This window comes from Trachypithecus francoisi, unplaced genomic scaffold (assembly GCF_009764315.1).
Source record: "Trachypithecus francoisi isolate TF-2019V2 unplaced genomic scaffold, Tfra_2.0 Lachesis_group14, whole genome shotgun sequence".
NCBI lineage: Eukaryota > Metazoa > Chordata > Mammalia > Primates > Cercopithecidae > Trachypithecus > Trachypithecus francoisi.
Window position 1 is genome coordinate 39,109,982 of NW_022681459.1, and position 21,436 is coordinate 39,131,417.

Sequence of the window (21,436 nt, forward strand, 5' to 3'; positions counted from 1 at the left end):
CAAAGGGTGAGGACATTGTGGGGAGCCCATTGATTGGGGTCCCTAAGGGTGCTGGGGCCCTTGCTCACAACAGCAGCAGAATCAAGCAGCAGAGAAGGCTTGGGGCCCCAGCGAGGTGGAGGGTGGCGGTCACAGCCCTCCACAAGACACGTGGTTCCCAGTCAACCCACGAGGCAGGGGTGAGTGGTGCAGACACCCTCCTGTGTCCTGTCTAACTGAAGTTCCAGAGCAGCCCAGGAAATTAAAGATGCTTGTCCCGTTTCACAGAGGATCTCACAGGCGATCTCTGGTCACGCAGCCAGGTTCAAGTGCCCTCAGTGTTGTAACTCGGTTAACATGCGCCCAGGCAGGTGAAGTCAGGGTCAGCCAGGTGGCATGCCAACAGGTCTTGGGGGACAGCAGCGTGGTCCCCTCAACACTCAGGCCCCCTGCCTCAGCTGCCCCAAGTCAGGATTCTGTTGGGTGGAGAAGCTCTACGGTGTCCGTGAGCCCCATGGTTAGATGCTGGTGGAAACTTGTCTGTCAGCCTGCTCCTGGGACAGCCATAAGCACGGTGTGGCCAGGGGAACCCAGAAATGGAGAGGGCTGCAGAGCCATTTCACAGAGGATCTAATCATTAAAAAGCAGGACTTATATTTCATGTGACTTTCTTTCATTCTAGTAATTTCATTTTATTATATTTCGCCAAAGTGTTGGTTGATGTTGGACCAGAAATACAGGGAGTGAGAATCGCAGGCTGCAGCAGGGGTGCCACAAGGGGGTAGCAACGCCCCACCCAGCTGAAGACTTGTCCCTGGACAGGCCAGCAGGCAGCAGAGTCGCAGTGGATTTTCCCTTCCTTGCCATTTCCTGTCTGCCATTTCCTTTCCTTACCCTGTTGTTTCTGCATTAATGTAAATTCTGCATTACTAGTGCATGCGTGCATCCAGGGAAAAGCAAGGAACAAGGTGGGAGAAGAGAGAGAAGGCGAATACCCGAGGCGGCCAGCATCAGTCGGTGCCGGCGCTCTCCTCCTCGCTGTCGTCGCCTGCCTCCGCCCTGGCTCCCTGCCCGCATTCCCTGGGAGCGCAGCCTTGCCTTAGCCTGGGAGACAGCTGTCCACAGTGACAGGCCGCCATTGTTCTCGGCCGAGCCAGCGGGCTTCCGGCCGGTGGCAGCTGCTGCTCCCCGGCTTTGCGGCCCCAGCAAGGGGGCGCCGCCACCGCCCAGCCCCGCCCCGCCTCGCCTGCCTGGTCACTGTCTGTCCACGCGGGAGACAGCGCCACCTGCCGGTGAGAAGGAGTGTTGCCACGCCGGCACCAGCCCCGTCCTACCCGCGGGGCTCCTGCAGGCCTGGGAAGGAGGGAGGGCGCAGCCAGAAGGAAGTCTCGCCTGTCGCTGCTTCCCTGTCAGAGCGCCTCGCATGCAGGCCTGCCTAGCGGCCTTGATCATGCGCTCCCTGTCACGGAAGTAGAATGTAGTCAAGTTTTTGGACTCCAAGCCATTCTAACAAAATTGCGTCAGAGTGGGGATTGTATTTTAAGAATCGCCGCTCAAGGCGGCGAGTGGCTGAAACCTCTGTGTGGCTGCCAGTCAGCCCCTCCCCGGTGACTGGATCAGAGCGATTCCCGAGGTTGCAGGGCTGCAGCCCTTGGCATGGGGAGTCTGTGGGCCCGGCAGCACTGCCTCAGCCGCTGGCCTTTGTCTGAGTAGAGTCTAGGCTAAGCGGGTTGTTGGAAATAGCAGTAGCACCCGGGGCGAGACCGTGAGCTGCAGCGGCAACCGGAGTCTCCCCCCACCCTGAGCTCAGGCCTGGTAAGCACTAGGAGCCCACAGTTTCCAGAGGGAGTGAGGAGGAGCCCATGGCATTTAGGGGCAGTTTTCTGGGCACAGCGGCCCTCAGATGAGAGGAAGAGGAGGCAGCGCTGCAAGGACTGGCGGGATGAGGGGGTTTTCCTGCTGGTTTGCAGGGGATCCACTGGCCAAACTTGTGTGGAGCTGCCTTCCCTGAGCTGGGCCTGCCCGAATGAGTTCTCAGGCCCCTCCTGCACCCACAGCTTTGCCAGTCCCCAGTTCTTGCCAAATGCTTGAATAGGCCCCTGTGTTGGCTATGGCGGCAGCAGCTGACTCTGGATGCCCCCACTCCTGCCTTGATGCATGAATTCCCAAGGACCTGTTTTCTGTGACCTGCTTGCATAAGCCCTCCTATTCATGGTTATTCCTCGATGGCCCCTTCTGGCATCACCCCTTCTCCTTTTCTTCCACAGCCTCCGCTTTTGGGCAGGAGCTCTTTCTTTCTCAGTTCCCCATGTCCTTGGCGTGTAGCCTGTGACACTCAGCTTCTGCCCTGTTTTCTATTGCTTGGCTTGGAACTCCTGCCCTTGGCTGTCTGGCCCTGGCTCACCGTGCTTGCCACGTGCACCTGGGCTGGCAGGAGTTCCAGAAGAGTTTGTGCATTGAAGTGATTTGAGTTCCTGAAGCCAGAGCCCCCATGGTCTCCTTTGGGCATGTTACTGGTTGATCTTTTCTTAAGAAGTCAGGCTTAGGTAGGATTTGGGTATTTTTCCTTTTCAAATGAATATTATAGCTTGTATTATTTGTTGCTACATAACAAATTGCCCAAAATGTAGTGGCTTAAAACAGCAGACATTTATTCTCCCAGTTTCTGTGGGTCTGGAATCTGGGAGGAGCTTAGCTGGTTCTGGTCCAGGGTCTCTCACCAGGTTGTGGTCACACGGATGCCGGCTGGGCTGGAGGGCCTGCTTCCAAGGTGGTTCCAACACACGGCCATTGGCAGGAGGCCTTGGTCCCGTCCCATGTAGACTCACCATGACGCTGCTTGAGTATCCTCACAGCTCAGATTGAGTGATGAGAGCAAGGGAGGAAGAGAGAACACACAAGGCCGGAGGTGCAGGGCCTCTTTGTTTTGTAGCAGCTGAAGAACACGCAGTCACTGCCACTCTCTTCATCAGAAACAGCCAAGTCCTACACTCAGCAGTTAGAAGTGAGCTCCACCTCGTGAAAGGAGAAGTCAAAGAATCTGTGGACATGCTTTAAAGCCACTGTCATACGAGACTAACACTTGTAATGAAACATTGGGGAAGTATTAAAGTGTACTTCAGGAAAAAGTTGTCCATGGAACTGCCACCTGCAGACTCACTCTGACTCCTTGATTGTGTGCTGTTCCTGCCTTTTTTTTTTCTGGCCCTGGTGGTTTTCATGGACTTGTGGTTAAACTGCATATGTAATTTTCCTCCTGTTTTCACTTAGTATCATGACATAAGCATTTTACATGCTTTTAAACTCTATAAAAATCCATTTTTTAGTTTTCTGTTTTAAGAGACCAGGTCTCCCTCTGTCATCCAGACTGGGATGCAGTGGTGTAATCAGGGATCCCTGTAACCTCGACCTCCTAGGCTCTCAAGGGATCCTCCTGCCCCAGCCTCCAGAATAGCTGGGATTACATATACCACCACACACATGCAGCTAATTTATTTATTTAGTTAGTTAGTTTATTTTTTTTGGTTTGGTGGTGTGTGTTTGAGACAGAGTCTCGCTCTGTTGTCCAGCCTGGAGTGTAGTGGTGCAATCTTGTCTCACTGCAACCTCTGCCTCCTAGGTTCAAGCGATTCTCCTACCTCAGCCTCCCAAGTAGCTGGGACTACAGGCACATGCCAACACACCCAGCTAATTTTTGTATTTTTAGTAGAGATGGAGTTTCTCTTTGTTGATCAGGCTAGTCTCGAATTCCGGACCTCAGGTGATCTGCCTGCCTTGACCTCCCAAAGTGCTGGGACTACAGGCATGAGCCACCGTGCCCTGCCTGTTTGTTTTTAAGAGACAAGGTCTCTTTATGTTATCCAGGCTGGTCTTGAACTCCTGACCTCAAGCAGTCCTCCCACCTCAGCCTCTCAAAGTGCTGGGATTACAGGCATGAGCCACTATGCCTGGGCTAGTTTTTCTTAATTTAACTTTTTGTTTTGAGATAATCATAGCTGCACATGGGGTTGTAAGAAATAATACAAAGAGATTCCATGTACACTTTACGCAGTTTCCCCCAGTGGTAACATTTGCAAAACTATAATAAAATATCACCACCAGAATCCTAACATGGTCAAAATACAGAGCAGTTCCATCACCAGGATCCCTCCTGTCACACTTTTAAAGCCATCCTTATGCCCCCACCCCCACAGACCCCATCCCTAACCACTGGCAACTACTAATCTTGGCTTCTACCATTTTATTTCAAGAACACATACAAATGGAAGCATATGATATGTAATTTCGGGGGACTGGTTTAATTCTCTGGAGATTAGCCCAGGTTGTTTGATGCATCAGGAGTTCATTCTTTGCCATTGTTGAGTGGTATTCGAAGGTATGGGTCGACCACAGTTTGTTTAACCATTTCCACATTGAAGGACATCTAGGCTGACTCCAGATTTTGGCTGTTCCAGATAAAGCTGCTATGAACATTTGAGTTCAAGCTTTTACGTGAACAGTCTTCATTGTTCTGGGATAAGTCCGCAGGAGTGCCACAGTGGGATCATATGGATATTTGATTATGAAAACCATATTTAATAGCAGCTTAATTCTTCATCAAGAGACTCGCTCATTATTATTATTTTTTTTTATTTTAAAAACGGAATCTTGCTCTGTTGCCCAGGGTGGAGTGCAATGAAATGATCTCGGCTTACTACAACCTACGCCACCCAGGTTCAAGCGATTCTCCTACCTCAGCCTCCTGAGTAGCTGAGATTATAGGCGACCGCCACCATGCCCAGCTAATTTGTGTATTTTTAGTATAGACAGGGTTTCACCATGTTGGCTAGGCTGGTCTCGAACTCCTGACCTCAGGTGATCTGCCCGCCTCGGCCTCCCAAAGTGCTGGGATTGCAGGTGTGAGCCACCACACCCGGCCTAGACTAGATATATAGTATTTCTAATTAATGGGCAATTATAAGTGATTCTGTACTTTGCCTTTAAATTATTTTTGTGTTTCTGATGATTTTTTTTTTTTTTTTTTTTTTGAGACAGAGTCTCGCTTTGTCGCCCAGGCTGGAGTGCAGTGGCACAATCTCGGCTCACTGCAAGCTCCGCCTCCCGGGTTCACGCCATTCTCCTGCCTCAGCCTCCCGAGTAGCTGGGACTACAGGTGCCCACCACCACGCCCAGCTAATTTTTTGTATCTTTTTTTTTTTTTTTTTTTTTTTTTGAGGCGGAGTCTTGCTCTGTCGCCCGGACTGGAGCGCAGTGGCCGGATCTCAGCTCACTGCAAGCTCCGCCTCCCGGGTTTACGCCATTCCCCTGCCTCAGCCTCCGAGTAGCTGGGACTACAGGCGCCCGCCACCTCGCCCGGCTAGTTTTTTTTTTGTATTTTTAGTAGAGACGGGGTTTCACCATGTTAGCCAGGATGGTCTCGATCTCCTGACCTCGTGATCCGCCCGCCTCAGCTTCCCAAAGTGCAGGGATTACAGGCACGAGCCACTGCACCTGGCCTCTGATGATTTCTTTAGGGTGGGTTCCCATGAGTAGAGTTGCTCCATGGTGGGATGGGAGACTTCAAGGGACAAGCTACCAAAGTAGACATTTCTAATTCTGATAACAGGCTGCCATGTGCACATTATTGAGTTGATGTGCTCACAATGCCCTGGGAGGTGATGGGGGCTGTGCGGGCCCAGGTGGGAGCTGTCAGGGAGCCAGCGAGGCCTCAGCTGATTTGGTTGGCACTTACCTGACAATCCCTCCATTGTGCCCATCAGTGCTGGATGCCCAAAGCCTGGCACGGAGTTTCTTTAACCAGCTCTGGGAAGTCGCCAGCCAGTGGCAGAAGCAGGTCCCATTGGCTGCCCGGGTCTCACAGCGCCAGTGGCTGGTCTCCATCCACGCCATCCGCAACACTCGCCGCAAGATGGAGGACCGGCACGTGTCCCTCCCTTCCTTCAACCAGCTCTTCGGCTTGTCTGTGAGTGCTCCCCTCCAGACCCTGGGGACAGCTTCGGAGGACCGGGGCGAGGGTGGGGGCTCCCCAGGTACCGAGAAGAGCTGCCCGCCAAGGCTGAGACAGGAGAGACGCCTGTCAGCCCCTGAGCTTGCCCAGCAAGAGACTAAGAAGGGCAACAGTGTGAGTCTGTTATGAGGGAGGCCTGGGTGCCATGTTCCCCTGACTCCAGCACCAGGAGTCACCTGGGGCAGCCCCTCATTTCATGCTTGTAGCAACTCAGAACAGATGGTGAAACCGAGGCTCCCACGAGCTGTCCTTTTCCAGACCTCCCAGCTCATACACACATAAGCCGGGCAAAGGCCATACTGATTCTCCCAGAATCTACCCCATCAGTGCCTGGCGCCACGCCCCCCTGGGAGCAGCCTGGGTCCTGCGGGTCTGTGACTCCCACCGCATTCCCACCAGGACCCTGTGGACCGTGCCTACTTTGCTGTGTTTGATGGTCACGGAGGCGTGGATGCTGCGAGGTACGCTGCTGTCCACGTGCACACCAACGCTGCCCGCCAGCCAGAACTGCCCACAGACCCTGCAGGAGCCCTCAGAGAAGCCTTCCGGCGTACCGACCAGATGTTTCTCAGGAAAGCCAAGCGAGAGGTGAGGACTGGCAGCTGGGCCTCGGGTGCAGTTTGGAGGCCAGTGAGAGTCCCGGCCTCTGCAGCGGGAAAAACGCCAAAGGGGCTGGTGGTGCCAGAAGGTCCTCACTAAACACTGCCAGTGGTCCTGCCATTTCTTCTTACAGTATAGGGGTAAAGGGGCTTGGTTCTCACCTGCCCCGATCCAGCATGCTAGGCCTCCAGGCCACACAGACCTGCCTGATGTAGAGGGTCTGCTGGCCTCAGGGAAGACAGCCTATGGTCAAGTGTTCCTGGGATTTTGTTTTAATGAGATATGGCAAGGTGACAGACACAGACTGGTACCTTAACAAAGACTTTACTACTCACAGTTCCCGAGAGGAGGGGCCACGCCTCACAGGGCCATGCATGGGAAGCACTGAGGTATTCGGGACACAGAGGGAAGAGAGGGAAGCTGGGTTGGAGCCTTCTCTGCATCCTCCCCAGGTGTTTGCTGTCTCGAGGAATCAGCTGGCCCGGGAAGGGGCAGCCCCTCCAGGACCAGCAAGGCCCCAAGATGTCAAAGCATCGTAAAAGGGGGAATATGTAAAACGTGATTAATCTACTGCCTGCCTCCCCTTCCTCCTCTAGGCAGGGTCTCAGCAGACTACCGATGTCCTCTGGGAACACTCCTTCCTCAGGAGTTACAGCCACGTGTAGGGATGAGGCATTTGTTTCTGAAAGAAGAAAGAACACAAATGCATCGGGTCCCTCCTCTGTGAACTTATGCACTCTGAACCTCACCAGCAGAATTTCACTAGGTCCTCCTTGTAGCCCTGTGAGGTGAATACTAACATTGTACGCGTTGTAGACATCGGGAAACTGAAGCTCAGATTGCCCTAGTGAGAAGACACCAGGGGAAAGGTGCACTTTTGTCACACGTGCTGAGCACAGACCTTCATGGAAATTAGCAGAGCCGGGCTTTGCATCTCAATAGAAAACCGTGTAGTCTCTGCAGCTGCAAGGACCCCAGTGAAAAGCAGTCAGGCCTCCACTCCTGGCCCCTCACCTCACCCCACCCCCCAGGAAGTGACAAAGGCCTCTGAGCTCAAGGCTGCCTCTCAGAGTAGAAAAGGGATTCTCTGAAGCAGGCATAACTGCTTCATTGAAGCTGAGCACAGTGGCTCATGCCTGTAATCCCAGCACTTTGGGAGGCAGAGGCTGGTGGATCACTTCAGGTTAGGAGTTTGAGACCAGCCTGGCCAATGTGGTGAAACCTCATCTCTACTAAAAATACAAAACTCGGGTGTTGGCTCACGCCTGTAATACCAGAACTTTGGGAGACTGAGGTCGGTGGATCACTTGAGGTCAGGAGTTGGAGACCAGCCTGGCGAAAATGGTGAAACTCTGCCACTACTAAAAATAATTTTAAAAATTAGCCAGGTGTGGTGGCACGTGCCTGTAGTCCCAGCTACTCGGGAGGCTGAGGCATGAGAATCACTTGAGCCCAGGAGAAGAGGTTGCAGTGAGCGAAGACTGTGCCACTGCACTCCAGCCTGGGCGACAGAGCGAGACTTTGTCTCTAAAAAAATAAATAGCCAGGCGCAGTGACTCACGCCTGTAGTCCTAGCACTTTAGGAGGCCAAGGCAGGCAGATTGCCTGAACTCAGGAATTCAAGACCAGCCCGGCAAAACCCCATCTCTACTAAAAACACAAAAAATTAGCCGGGCGTGGGGGTGTATGCCTGTAATCTCAGCTAGTCAGGAGGCTGAGGCAGGAGAATCACTTGAACCGGGGAGGCGGAGGTTGCAGTGAGCTGAGATTGCGCCATTGCACTCCAGCCTGGTTGACAGAGCGAGACTCTGTCTCAAAAAAATAAATAAATAAACATCTTTATTGAGATACAATTGACACGTAGTAACTGGTGCATATTTAAAGTCCACAATTTGACAAGTTTTGGCTTATACGCATATACACCTGTGGATTCCTCACCACAGTAATGGGCGTGTTTATCACCCCCGGAAGCTTCATCCTGCCCTGTGTCATCCTCTGCCCTTCACTGCCCACTCCCCAGACAGCCCCTCATCTCCTTTCTGACACTGCAGACAGTTTGCATTTTCCAGAGGTGGATGTGAACGGGGAGCTGCAGGATGCACTCTCCTGTCCCTCAGTGTGAAGTTCAGTACGAGCCATTGCGTGGCTCAGCGGTTCCACCCATTTCTGGCTAAGGTTCAACCTGCACCGCATGTGCCTGCAGTGCAGACCCGTCCCTACCTCCTCTCAACTCTCATGGGCCCTCTCTCCCTGCAGCGGCTGCAGAGCGGCACCACAGGTGTGTGTGCGCTCATTGCAGGAGCGACCCTTCACGTTGCCTGGCTCGGGGACTCCCAGGTCATTTTGGTACAGCAGGGACAGGTGGTGAAGCTGATGGAGCCACACAGACCAGAACGGCAGGTAAGGGGATCCCTCTGCCCAGGCCCAGGATATTCCCGGCCCCCATCATGCTGGACCCACAGGGGAACCCCAGCCTGGGAACCTCAGGAAGTACTAATCCTGGCACCTTTCAAGAGGGAGGGCTCCCCACCTGACTTGAGTCCCAAGGGGTCCCACGTGAGCCCTTCCTGAGAGTTCTGTGGGTCACAGCTCTATGGAGCCCAGAGCTCCAGGGGAGAGCAGAGCCCTCTGCACTGACAGGCATCCCAGTGCAGTCAGCGCAGCCCAGTGCAGACCAGAGCCCGTCATACACACGGACAAGGAGGCCACAGGCTGTGGATGCGGGGGCCTCGGGGAAGTGACGCTGCCCCGGGACTGGAGGGAACCTGGCTTGGGGCTGTACTGAGTAGAGGCTACCTGGGACTCTGGCACTCAGGTCATTACCTGGACATGAAGATGACAGTCCCACTCAGACCTCTTCTCACAAGACTGTCTCGTCCATGTGTCTCCTGAGGTCAGATTGCGAGCATTTAGATACCATGGAATGACTGTTTATCCCTCAAACCCCACTTTTCCCACATGCTGCTCTCCACTAGTTATGTTGGATTAACCATGCACATGGTGGATAATTCTACATCAGCACATAGGAGCACCCATCCTTTCTTGGGGCTGTGGACATTGCATGCATCATGCAGTCCCTTGTGGGTGAGCGTGAAGATCTTTTCAGTCTTTCGGTGTTGAAAACAACGCATCTGTACCTACTTTGTGCAGCATTAATTGCTCAGAGTCAAGTGTATCTGTATCTGTAGGACACATCCCCAGAAGTGGGATGGCTGGGTTGGAACTGATGCATGTACAGTCTGGGTAGATTTGTCAAGCTGCCCACCTTAGGCCATGCCAGCCTGGGCTGGCACTACATGCCTAAGAAGGTCCATTTCCCCACAGTCCCACCAGCCTGCAGGATTCTTCCTGTCAGGTAAGAAGGCTGTCTTGGGGCAATTGTTAAGTTTGCTTTTCTGTTACAGAGTGAATTTGAGCATCTTTTCTTTTTTTTTTTTTTTTTTTTTTTGAGACGGAGTCTTGCTCTGCCACCCAGGCTGGAGTACAGTGGCCGGATCTCAGCTCACTGCAAGGTCCGCCTCCCGGGTTTACGCCATTCTCCTGCCTCAGCCTCCCGAGTAGTTGGGACTACAGGCGCCCGCCTCGTCGCCCGGCTAGTTTTTTGTATTTTTAAGTAGAGACAGGGTTTCACCGTATTAGCCAGGATGGTCTCGATCTCCTGACCTCGTGATCCGCCCGTCTCGGCCTCCCAAAGTGCTGGGATTACAGGCTTGAGCCACCGCGCCCGGCCGTTTGAGCATCTTTTCAAAAGCTGAAGATCATTTACACCTTTCCTGCAAACACTGTTTTTTCCTTTGCCTTTTTTTCTTACCAGTTTATAGGTTCCTTGTATATGTTAAGGAGGTTGGTTCCTTATCTGTGATTTGTAAATATTTTTCCATGCATCTTTTCTCTTTTATTTTTGTGTATGGGCTTTTGCTACATGGAAGTTTTGTTTTTCTGTAGTTGAGTTGAGTAGTCTTTTTGTGGCTTCTGGGTTTGGAAAGCACGGCAGAGACCACCAGGACTCGATGATTGTAACAGTCGGGGCAGCTGCATTCCTTGGCCTTTCACCGCAGCTTACGGTCTGGGCTGGGCCCCTGTACGTCCTCTCCCCATTGTACAGAGGAGAAAACTGAGGCTCAGTCAGTTGTCCAGAGCACACTGCCAAAGTCACAGATAGTCTCTGCCGCTCCCCTGCCTCCACTGTCGGCGAATTTGGCACCTGCTCCCTAGTGGGCTTTCCTCCCCAGGACGTGCAGTCAGATAAAATGTGGCCAAGTCAGGATTCGTGCTGGGCCCACTCCCACCTGCTGCTTGCACACCTGCAGGCTCAGCATTCAGCACCCCCTTAAAGCCCAGTGGGGACTTTGTTCAAACACTGCCTGAACCCTGCAGTATGGCGCCATGGCAGAGGATGGACAGATGGCCTTGCCTGGTCCTGACTCCACTGCTTCCAAGTCCATCACATGGGGGTCCCTGGAGGTTTGGGCTAAGGATTGTGTGGCCCAGTGCATGTGGAGTGCAGAGATCAGAGCCTGCACAAGATAAGCACACACAAGTGTCTGTGTTCTTGGCTGCAGCCCACATGGGCCAAGGAGTTCAGATCCAGTGGCCCCCACCTCCCCTTCCCTGCCACCATGCTCTGTAGGCTTGGCCCCTCCTGCTGTGATGCTGATCACAGCCCTCCACCCTAGAGAATTAATCACAGATCCAGGCCAAGGTTCTGCCACAAAAACAAGTATCCTGTCGGTTACAAGGGCAAGAAACTGGCCTCAACCTGGTGAGCTTCAACAGGGGTCCAGCAGCAGCCCAGAGCAGCTTCGAGGAGTACTTGGGGAGTTCATGGTGCTCTGCCTTGTTCTGCGGCTGTCTGAACAGTCTCCTGCCTCTGCACTCAGTTCAGCCTCCAAGCACTGAGTACCCACTCTGCACAGGATACTTCGTAGAGGCAGTGAGATAACACAGGACCCACTTCCTGCCTCTGAGTCTAATGGGGGAGCAAGAGGAGGGCAAGGACCTGGGTAGGATGTAGCAGAGAGATGAATGGAATGGAGTCGTATCTCAGGCAGATGCAATTCCTGCAGGCCAGGGGAGAGACCAGGAGGAAAGGGCAGGTTACGCTAGAATCGGGGCCAGGTGTGGTGGTGAGCCTCAAGTGATCCTCCCACCTCTCAAGCCTTAGGAGACAGGAGGGTGGCTTGAGCCCTAGAGGTCGAGGCTGCAGTGAGCTATGTTCATGACACTGCACTCCAGCCTTGGCAACAGAGCGAGACTCTGTCTCCAAAAACAACCAACCAACCAAAATCAGTGAGTAGGAGACTCATGGGGAAGTCCGGGAGAAGACCCCTTAGCTGGGGATGTGTTAGTCCTGGACCAGGCTGAGCCTGGCTAGTGTTTGATGGAGGCGGGAGCCACTGGAGGGGAGGAGGACCCAGGTGCAGGGCCAGGGTTAGAGGGGTGAGCCTGGGGAACCTGCGCAGCCAGGGTTGGCGCAGCGCGTCCAGCACAGGGGATGGGGCATGGTGGGAGAGGGGATCACAGGCTTCAGGTAGGAAGGTTTCTCAGCTGAGAAAGCCTGCATGGCCCCCTGCTGGGGAGAGCCCACCTCCATAGGGCATGGGGAGCAGATTGCAGTTCATCCTCCATCACCCGCCCACGTGCCTGCCTCTAGGACATTGAGGGGCTGGAGTGGGCTGGAATGTGTGGGAGACAGAAGCAGAGAAAGGCTCCTGATTCTCCCTGGAGCCTCCCACACTCACAGCCCCTCCCCAGGGAATGCCTCTGAGGCAAGGGGAGGAGGCGCTGCTTCCCCTGCAGCTCCTCGCTGTCTGCAGGCGTCTTCACGCGTGTGTGGGCACATATATGTGTGAACATTCATGCGTACTGTGTGTTCGTCCACCTGCCTCTCCCCACGCCCTTTCTCCTCCCCTCCTCTTCGCTCTCTCCTGCTCTTCCCTCCTTCTTGGTCCTCCTTGCCTTTCCCTTGCCCTGCTCAGACCCGAGAAGTAGCAGATCTTAGACCCAGAGAGAGCCCTGAGGTCCCTGTTTCTGCCTCCTTCATGGCTTGATGCCCCAGCTCAGCTGGGACAGGAGCACCCAGCCCACCAGGCTGGTCCAGTTGCCACACAGGCTCATGGCTACGGCGTCCAGGAAGGCCAGGACTCCTGCAAACCCACATCATTCCCACCACGATGCCCTCTGCAGGGGAGCCACACAAGGAGGCCTCCTCCTTGGTGCAGGTGTCTGGAGAGGGCTCCCTCCCCCAGGCCTCCCGCAGTGCATGTCCATCTACTCTGGGAAGGAGATTGGCTGATACCCCAATCTGTCTAGGGGACACCATCACCTGGGGCATCAGAGTTCTCATGTCCAGCTGGTACTGTGCCTGGGGACTAGAAGGGCTGGTGCTGCATGGGCTCAGGAGGTTTACCTGATGAGGGAAACTGGTAAAGGATGCCCTCTTTCCCCAGTAGACTTGGGAGGTACCTCACTCCCAGGGTGCCTCCGTCACTCTGTCAGGGATGCTGCTGTGCAGCCTTCAGCCAGCAGGCTGTCATCAGGGCAGCCTCTCCCTCGGGCAGAGGCTGGTAGGACCAAAGAGGTTTCTAGAGGACTTGTGGCTGGACCAAGCCTCTGTCCTGTCCCTGGATCAACCCAGGCCTGGAGTGTTGTGGTTCCCAGGTGAGTGGAGACTGTGCCTGGGCTGAGCTTGGGTAGAGGAGGATAAGAACTAGGTGGGGCACAGTGGCTCACACCTAAATCCCAACACTTTGGGAGGCCGAGGAGGGCGGATCTTGAGGTCAGGAGTTCAAGACCAGTCTGGCCAACTTGGCGAAACCCCGTCTGTAATAAAAACACAAAAAAATTAGCCAGGCATGGTGGCAGGTCCCTGTAGTCCCAGCTACTTGGGAGGCTGAGGCAGGAGAATCACTTGAACCCAGGAGGCAGAGGTTGCAGTGAGCCAAGATTGTGCCACTGCACTCCAGCCTGGGCGACAGAGCGAGACTCTGTCTCAAAAAAACAAAAAAAAGAACTGGGTGGGCACAGGCTGCCGTCAGGGCCTGGCTCAGGCTTCCCTGCTGTGTGACCACTCATGTCACATGCTCTATCTTGGCCCAGCAGCTTTCAGGGCAGGGACAGCGTCCCTGAGCTAGAGACAGGGAAGCAGAGGGATTTGCTGTCTGTGTCAGGCTCACAAGCCTCGTGAGTGCCTCCCTGACCCAGAATGCTGCACAGGGGCGCAGGCACCGCTAGGTGGCCTCCGGTGGTCCATTCATTTTACCATTTGTGCAACTAAAGGACTGTGGGTTGTGTATAATTTCTCACTGTTTTTAATGACCCTAGTTTGGGTGCATCTCTGAGCCTCCTGGCTTTGTTCAAGTGCTGTGGCTTTGAATGCCGTCTTAGAAGCAGCTCTGCCTCTGCTCAGGTAGCAGCAGGGAGCTCCACATCCTATCCCACGGCCCTGGCCCCCGACTCTGGCTGTGTTTCTGCAGGATGAGAAGGCACGCATTGAAGCATTGGGTGGCTTTGTGTCTCACATGGACTGCTGGAGAGTCAACGGGACCCTGGCCGTCTCCAGAGCCATTGGTGAGAGCCAAAGAAGCCGACCCAAGTAGGAGAAGGTCTCTCGGAAGCCCAGGCCTCTGGAGTGTGGCCCGCAGCTCACCAGGGGTTCAGGGAGGCAGTGCGGTGGGCCGAGGGGATTTGTCATGCACTGGGGTGATATCCTCTTAGTGTGAAGGGAACAGGGCAGATTCAGGGACTGCAGCACGAGTGATTGAGTGTAAGTTACACTGTATGTTATTATCTCACCTAAAACAGCTCCTACAAATCTCGTAGAAACCTGTGGCTCGCTACCCTGTGGGCTGGAAGTAAAGGTTCCAGTATTCCGGAAATGAGGTTTATCCTCCTCCCACATTCATGCTGACGATCCCTTTTTCTCTTTTGGGAAAAATGTGGGTTCGCTGGCCAGGGTGGCTCATGCCTGTAATTCCAGCACTTTGAGAGGCCGAGGTGGGTGGATTACCTGAGGTCAGGAGTTCGAGACTAGCCTGTCTAATATGATGAAACCCCATCTGTACTAAAATATATATATATATATATATATATATACAAAAAATTAGCCAGGCGTGGTAGTGAGCCCCTGTAATCCCAGCTACTCAGCAGGCTGAGGCAGGAGAATCGCTTGAACCCAGGAGGTGGAGGTTGCAGTGAGCTGAGATCACGCCACTGCACTCCAGCCTGGGAAACAAGGAAAACTCCATCTCAAAAAACAATAATAATAATAAATAAAAATTTTGAAAAGTAATGGATCTGGCTGGGGGTGGTAGCTCACACCTCTAATCCCAGCACTTTGGGAGGCCAAGGCAGGCGGATCACCTGAGGTCAGAAGTTCGAGACCAGCCTGGCCAACATGGTGAAACCCCTTCTCTACAAAAAATACAAAATTAGCTGGGTGTGGTTTCACACGCCTGTAATCCAAGTTACTTGGGAGGCTGAGGCAGGAGAAGCACTTGAACCTGGAGACAGAGGTTACAGTGAGCCGAGATCGTGCCACTGTACTCCAGCCTGGGCAACAGAGCCAGACTACATCTCAAAAGAAAAAAAAAGTAGCCAGGCGTAGTGGCTCATGCCTGTAATCCCAGCACTTTACGGAGCCGAGGCAGGCAGATCACCTGACGTCAGGAGTTCGAGACCAGCCTGACCGACATGGTAAAACCCCATCTCTACTAAAAATACAAAAACAAATGAGCCGGGCATGGTGGTGCATGCCTGTAATTGCAGCTACTCAGGAGACTGAGGCAGGAGAATCACTTGAACCCAGGAGGCAGAGGTTGCAGTGAGCCGAGATTGTGCCACTGCACTCCAGCCTGGGCGACAACAGCGAAACTCCATCTCAAAAAAAAAAAGTAGTGGGTCCAGTCTGCATCTCATTGTCTCAGCATTCATTCACTGCCAGGTCTCAGGCTGTGCGCCCCGTGACCACACCTGCTCCTTCCTAGTACTTAAAAAATCTCTCCCTCCCCAGCTGATTGCCAGGGATTTGGCACCTATCCCTCTGACCCCTCTGAAACATTCTGTCTTTTTGGCAGATGTGGCACCTTCTTGACAACCCCTCTTCAGGCTGTGTCTTTCCTTGTGTCTCTGGACACTCCAGGAAGCGAGGCCAGGATGGGGCAGCTAGGGCAGAGAAAGGGGGAGCTCACAGGCCAAGGTCAGGGGGTTCCATTCCCAGGCAAGCGGGAAACACTGGGCAGTTTGCATAAAGGAGTGATAGACCCCGTGAGAGCAGGTTAGTCTCTGTCCCCACAGGACGTGAGGTCTGGGCCTGGGTGGGTGGGGAGGAAGCTGCGGACACTGTGGTCCTCTGACCCGGGCTCTTCTCTGCCTGTCCAGGGGATGTCTTCCAGAAGCCCTACGTGTCTGGGGAGGCCGATGCAGTTTCCCGGGCGCTGACAGGCTCCGAGGACTACCTGCTGCTCGCCTGTGATGGCTTCTTTGACGTCGTACCCCACCAGGAAGTTGTTGGCCTTGTCCAGAGCCACCTGATGAGGCAGCAGGGCAGCGGGCTCCATGTTGCTGAGGAGCTGGTGTCTGCGGCCCGGGAGCGGGGCTCCCACGACAACATCACAGTCATGGTGGTCTTCCTCAGGGACCCCCAAGAGCTGCTGGAGGGTGGGAACCAGGGAGCAGGGGACCCCCAGGCAGGTGGGAGGAGCCAGGACTTGCCCTCCAGCCTTCCAGAACCTGAGACCCAGGCTCCACCAAGAAGCTAGGTGTTCCAGGCCCCTGCCCTCCCCTTTCTCCCGCCCTTGTCCTTCTCTCCCTCAGAGGCCTCAGGACCCAACAGGTGGCAGGCAGTGGACAGGGCGCCCGCCCCACAGTGCTTTCCCCAGCACTCCAGAGCCACTCGGGATGCCCCCCGCAGCCCGTCCTGGTGACTGGAACTGCACTGGGTGGCGGGCAGATGGTGGAAGGCAGCCTAGGAGACCACACCAAAGAGAAGATGGACCGGCTCTTGCTCCCAGCTCCCATGGGGCCCGGGGTGGGACCAGAGGTCATAGGTGCCCAACGGCAGCCAAACCAAAGACACTGGTGTGTGTGGAGCAGCACGGTTGTGCATGTGGGACCCTGGGGCGGCCCCGGGAGCCAAACTCTTGAAGCGCCCCCTGGGTCAGGCCCAGCAGCGGGGTGGCCAGCCCCAGTTTCCCATTGCTCCTCTCTGCGGCCGGGGCCGGGTGGGTTCATATTTACAGATATGCCCAGCCAGTCCTGGTCGGCCACACCAGTGTCCCAAAGAGGAGAGCGCAGCAGGGCCAGGGTCTGTTCTGTAGCAGCCACCCCCCTGCCCCTGCTCCAGGGAAGCCGTGATGTGCTTGGGCCCACCAGGGCCTTCCGAGCTGCTCTCTTCCCTGAGCTCAGAACCGGCGATGCACATGTGTCTTTTGTTGGTGTGTTTGTTTTTGTTTTTGTTTTTTTTCCAGGGAAGTCTAATTCAGAAGCAGTATTCAAGATTTTATCTTTATCAGTGCCAAGATGACCTGTTGTGTCATATAATTTAAGCAGAGCTTAGCATTTATTTTATTCTTTAGAAAACTTAAGTATTTACTTTTTTAAAGCTATTTTTCAAGGAACGTTTTTTTGCAGTATTATTGAATTTATTTTCTAAATCAGGATTGAAACAGGAATTTTTCCAGGTGGTGTTAATAAGCCATTCAAGTGCCTTACACAGCTTTGAAGAAACTAGGACTGCAGTGGGCTCGGATAGGCCCATTGAGGTTTTTAGAAAAGCAGGATTTGTTTTGTTAAGGAGGCATGATTTTGGTGAGATATTTCTGGAAGAGTTTTCCACCTCTTTGTGATGCTGAGCACCCCCAAGGTTCCCCCCTACCCCAGGTGACTGGCAGGAGCTGCGACTGCCGTGTGGTGGTGCCTGGGCCCGACAGCGGGGCTCTGGGCATCCCAGGTGACTTTGGCCCATCTGCCTGCATTCCCACCCCCTCGGGCCTGGCTGGATCCCAGGCAGAGGGACCTTGCTGCTGTGTGATTGGAATATTCCCAAATGTCTTGTGAATTTGTAATCAAATTGGTCTCATTGGGAAAGATGCTTAATTAAGAGACTCAGGCAAGCACAGAGGCAGCCCGTGGGTCTCTAGCTTAGTCTGGAGGCAGCGGGGATGCTGCTGGGAGTCCATGGCACAGGCCACAGCCCCTCACCTTGCCACGGCGGCTGGTAGCACACCTGTCTTGCTCTGCCCCATGCCCTGAGCAGGCATGAGAGCTCCATGTCCCCTAGTGCACCCTGAGATGGGGCTCACAAGCGACGGTCCTGGGTGCCTCAGGGAGCTCACTGAGGGTGTGCGAAGTTGAAAGTGGCAAGGCTGTCAGGTAGAGGGAAGAGGTCAGGTGGCTAGGGGAGGACTCAGAGGCCTCCTGCAGGGCCAAGCACTGCAGAAAGGGCTGAGCTGGAGGTTGGCAGGGCTGCTCCAGGCAGGTCAGAGCAGGGCAGGGGGAGGAGAGGAGAAAGGGAGGACGCTGGGCTGTGGGGTCCCCATGGAGGCATTCAGAGTCTACCTGCAGACAGCGGGAGCCCCAGGAAGGTCTGCACAACTGTACCCCAAGCGCCTCGGCCTCCTCTCAGCTTGCTGAGGAGGCACGCTAGAGCCGCCTTCCTGACAGGAGCGCTCTGTCCCGTACGGAGCGGGGAGCCAGCCTTGCTGGGGCCCCACCTGCACACCCAGCCTTACCCTGCATTCTCACAGCACAGATGAGGTTGAGACCATGCAGTTGATGCATTGCTTAAGGTCTCTTACTTACAAAAAAAAAAAAACCTTAAACATAGTCACTGTCATTCAGACATTCAGAGAATGGTTGGCTACCAACAATGACCAAATATTGCTTGGCTTAACTTGAAGGCCTGCTGTCTCCTTCTGGGGGTCAGCAGCCAGAGCCCCGGTGCCCTCTCAGCACAGGCCCAGTCAGACGCAGGGACGCAGCTCCACCCTCACCACCAGCCCACCCTGCCTGTGGGCATAACCTTGACGAAGGAAGAGAATGATTGGCATCTGCTTTTCTCTTTTCTTTGCTAATAATTATGTTCCTGGCTGCCAAGAGTAGAGTTTCACCCTGTGGAGGTTCAGCTCATATCACCTGGTGGTCTGATTCATACCTTAGCCCGTGGCTTCACCAGAAGATCTTGCAGCCTCAGTGTATGGGAAACCCTTTCCCCAGGCTTGTCCCAGCGCCACCGCTCCCCACCCCTGAGCCAGGACCCCAGAGGATGGCCATGCCCCATGCCTGGCAGAGGTCTGGTGCCAGCACTGGCTCTGTCCTTGCCTTGGGGCCGAGGGAGCCCTCATCCACCCCTGCACAGCAGCTGGGCACAGAGGAGCGCTCTTCCATCTTGACCAGGACTGCACCGAGAAGCACCAGGCGTCTTCAGCCTCCAACCTCCTGGGCGACCTTCTCTTCCAGCCACAGTCCTATGAGGGCCCCTAGCCAGGGACACCGGTCTGTAAATTGTAATCCTTTCTCCAGCCCAGCTCTCCACTTGCTCCTTGTGTGAGCTGAGCAGGCAGTGCACCTCTGAGTGTCCCTTTTGTAAGGCCCCGGGGTTGCACTGAGTCTGCAGAGGCTGCGACCTCCTGGAACGCTGTGGGTGCAGGTGAGCCAGCATGTCCTAGGGAGATATTGCCAGCACACGGGGCCCCTCCCGCCACCAGCACCAGCGGGGTGGAGTGGCTAAGTGTTATTAGTGTCTATTATTAAAATTAAGTGGGCTGAAGAAGAATGGAGCTCCAGATACCAGTACTGTATATGGAATACAAAAGCTGGGGAAGTGGGGCCTGCCTTACAGGTGTGGCTGACTCTGAGCCCAGGTCTGCAGGGGTGGAGGGCGGTCCCTCAGAATCCCAGAGGCAGCCCCAACCTCAGAACCCAGGATAGGAAATGGGTGTGTTTAGTGGGGAAAGGGACAGGGTGTGGGTGGCAGGGCCAGCATGCAGCCCCCTCCCTCTCCCCTCCTCTCCCATCGTGAGCCCAGCATGGGCACCGGGCCACCTCAACCATGTTCCCGGGGCTGGGAGGACAGCTCTGGCCCTTCCTAGGCCTAGCCTCGCCCCAAGCTAAATGTAAGCCAGTTGGACTGTCTTAAAGGAAGCAGTATTTTGGGTTTGATTCTGCCTCTGTAGCTCAAAGGGGGCAGCCCCCAGAGTCCTGTGCATTCTGCCAAGGCTCCATAGCTTTGCCAAATGCACGGAGCTCTGCCATTCCAGTGTGTTGCAGGCCTTGCCAAGGGTTTATCTGCATGCGTCTCGGTGGGCTTCTCGTGCATGGGAGTGTGTTCCTGTGCAAGGGGGAGCCTTGCGCCAGGACAGGATGACTGTCTTCCCTGTTCTTAAGGACAAGTCCCAAGATGCCAGAAAGGCAGTCTCCCAAGGGCCCACCATGCAGAAGTGTCAATAAACCACGAGTTCTGAAATCTGTCGCCCAAGTCCTGCCTTCTTCCTAACTTCTGAGCATCTTGTCCCCTTTGATGTCCGGGATGTGTTTGGAAGCTGCTTTAATATAGGGGACCATCTGCAAGTCTTGTGAAGCAAGCAGACAAATTCTGGAGAGAGCCCTGGTGGCCTACACCCCCCTGGTCTAGCCGGCAGCCTTATTTTCCTCTCTGAGGGACTCTGAGCCCACCCCCACCATCAGCAGGAAGGTGACAGACAGGAAAGGGATTAAGCCCCTGGACATCACATTGGGGAGCCACAGGAGCATTGAGGACCCTCATTTTATCCAGGAGCCTGATGTGCCCCAGGCAGTTCCATCCTGAGGATGGAGACCATCTGACATGACGCTCTTGAGACCTACCATTTATACCCTCCTGGCACCTCCTGAGGCCAGGTGCAGTGGCACACACCTGTAATCCCAGCACTTTGGGAGGCTAAGGTAGGAGGATCTCTTGAGCTCAGGAGTTTGAGACCAGCCTGGGCAACATAGGCAGACCCCCATCTCTACAAATAATCAAAACATTGATTGAGAAAGGAACCAAAGATCAAAAGGCAGTGAAGAATTGGGGACTCTGAGAAGGGCGACTTTCCAAGGCTTGGACCCCTTAGAAACTCTGCAGCCTAGGGGCACTTGACCCCTGTGTGATAAGCCGAATCCTCTTTGTCTTAGGTGGTGACTTAGTGGCTGGCTTATGGGCACAAGCCTGTAGTCCCAGCTACTTAGGAGACTGAGGCAGGAGGATCGCTTAAGTTTGAGGAGCTTGAGGCTGCAGTGAGCTAGGATTGCACCACTGCACTCCATCCTGGGTGACAGAGCGAGACCCTGTCTTAAAGAACAGCACTGAGCCTTTCTTCTGCCTGCCCTGCTCCCGCCACCCCACTCCCCAATCCTCGAAACCTGCGTGGCACTTGTCCCACGTGGGAGTTCGGCTGCTGCCTGGAAGCAAGTCCACTGCAGGTCCACTGCTGGTGCTTCCCAAGGGTCAGGATTACAGGGGATTCTTTTTTCCTCCTTGCTTTAGGTTTTCTTCTAAATCCTAATTTTTTTTTAGTACAGTAGACATGCTTTAAAAATGCTTTTGTGTAATCTGTCATGGGAATTTTAAGGAAAAAAATAAAATAAAAATGCCTTAACAAAAGACCTGGAGAGATCCACCAGCAGTAGCGGGGGGAAGTGCTAAGCCCTGAGGTCCTGGTAGAGAACTAGGAATGGCCATGGTGGCTGCACTAGGTGGAGGAGTGAGCCTGAGGGGGTGGGGGGGCAACGCTTCAGTAGTGGGCAAGCCTCACTGTTGCTGGTGAAAGGGACTGGCCCCTGATGGCTGCTTGGACAGATATTAGGAACCCACTTCAGGACCACCACATCTGA

At 54.4% G+C, this 21,436-nt stretch overlaps 1 protein-coding gene across 1 annotated transcript in view; it reads left to right on the forward strand.

Moving 5' to 3' along the window:
* Positions 1–20,052, forward strand: part of PPM1F (protein phosphatase, Mg2+/Mn2+ dependent 1F) — a 33,550-nt gene extending 13,498 nt beyond the window's left edge. Inside the window, exons 4-8 of the mRNA XM_033234068.1 lie at positions 5,739–5,941; positions 6,386–6,574; positions 8,843–8,986; positions 14,062–14,155; positions 15,965–20,052. Of these exons, the coding sequence (XP_033089959.1) occupies positions 5,739–5,941; positions 6,386–6,574; positions 8,843–8,986; positions 14,062–14,155; positions 15,965–16,344 (1,010 nt within the window). The 3' untranslated portion in view covers positions 16,345–20,052. The remainder of the gene's footprint in view (positions 1–5,738; positions 5,942–6,385; positions 6,575–8,842; positions 8,987–14,061; positions 14,156–15,964) is intronic.
* Positions 20,053–21,436: the final 1,384 nt, after the last annotated feature.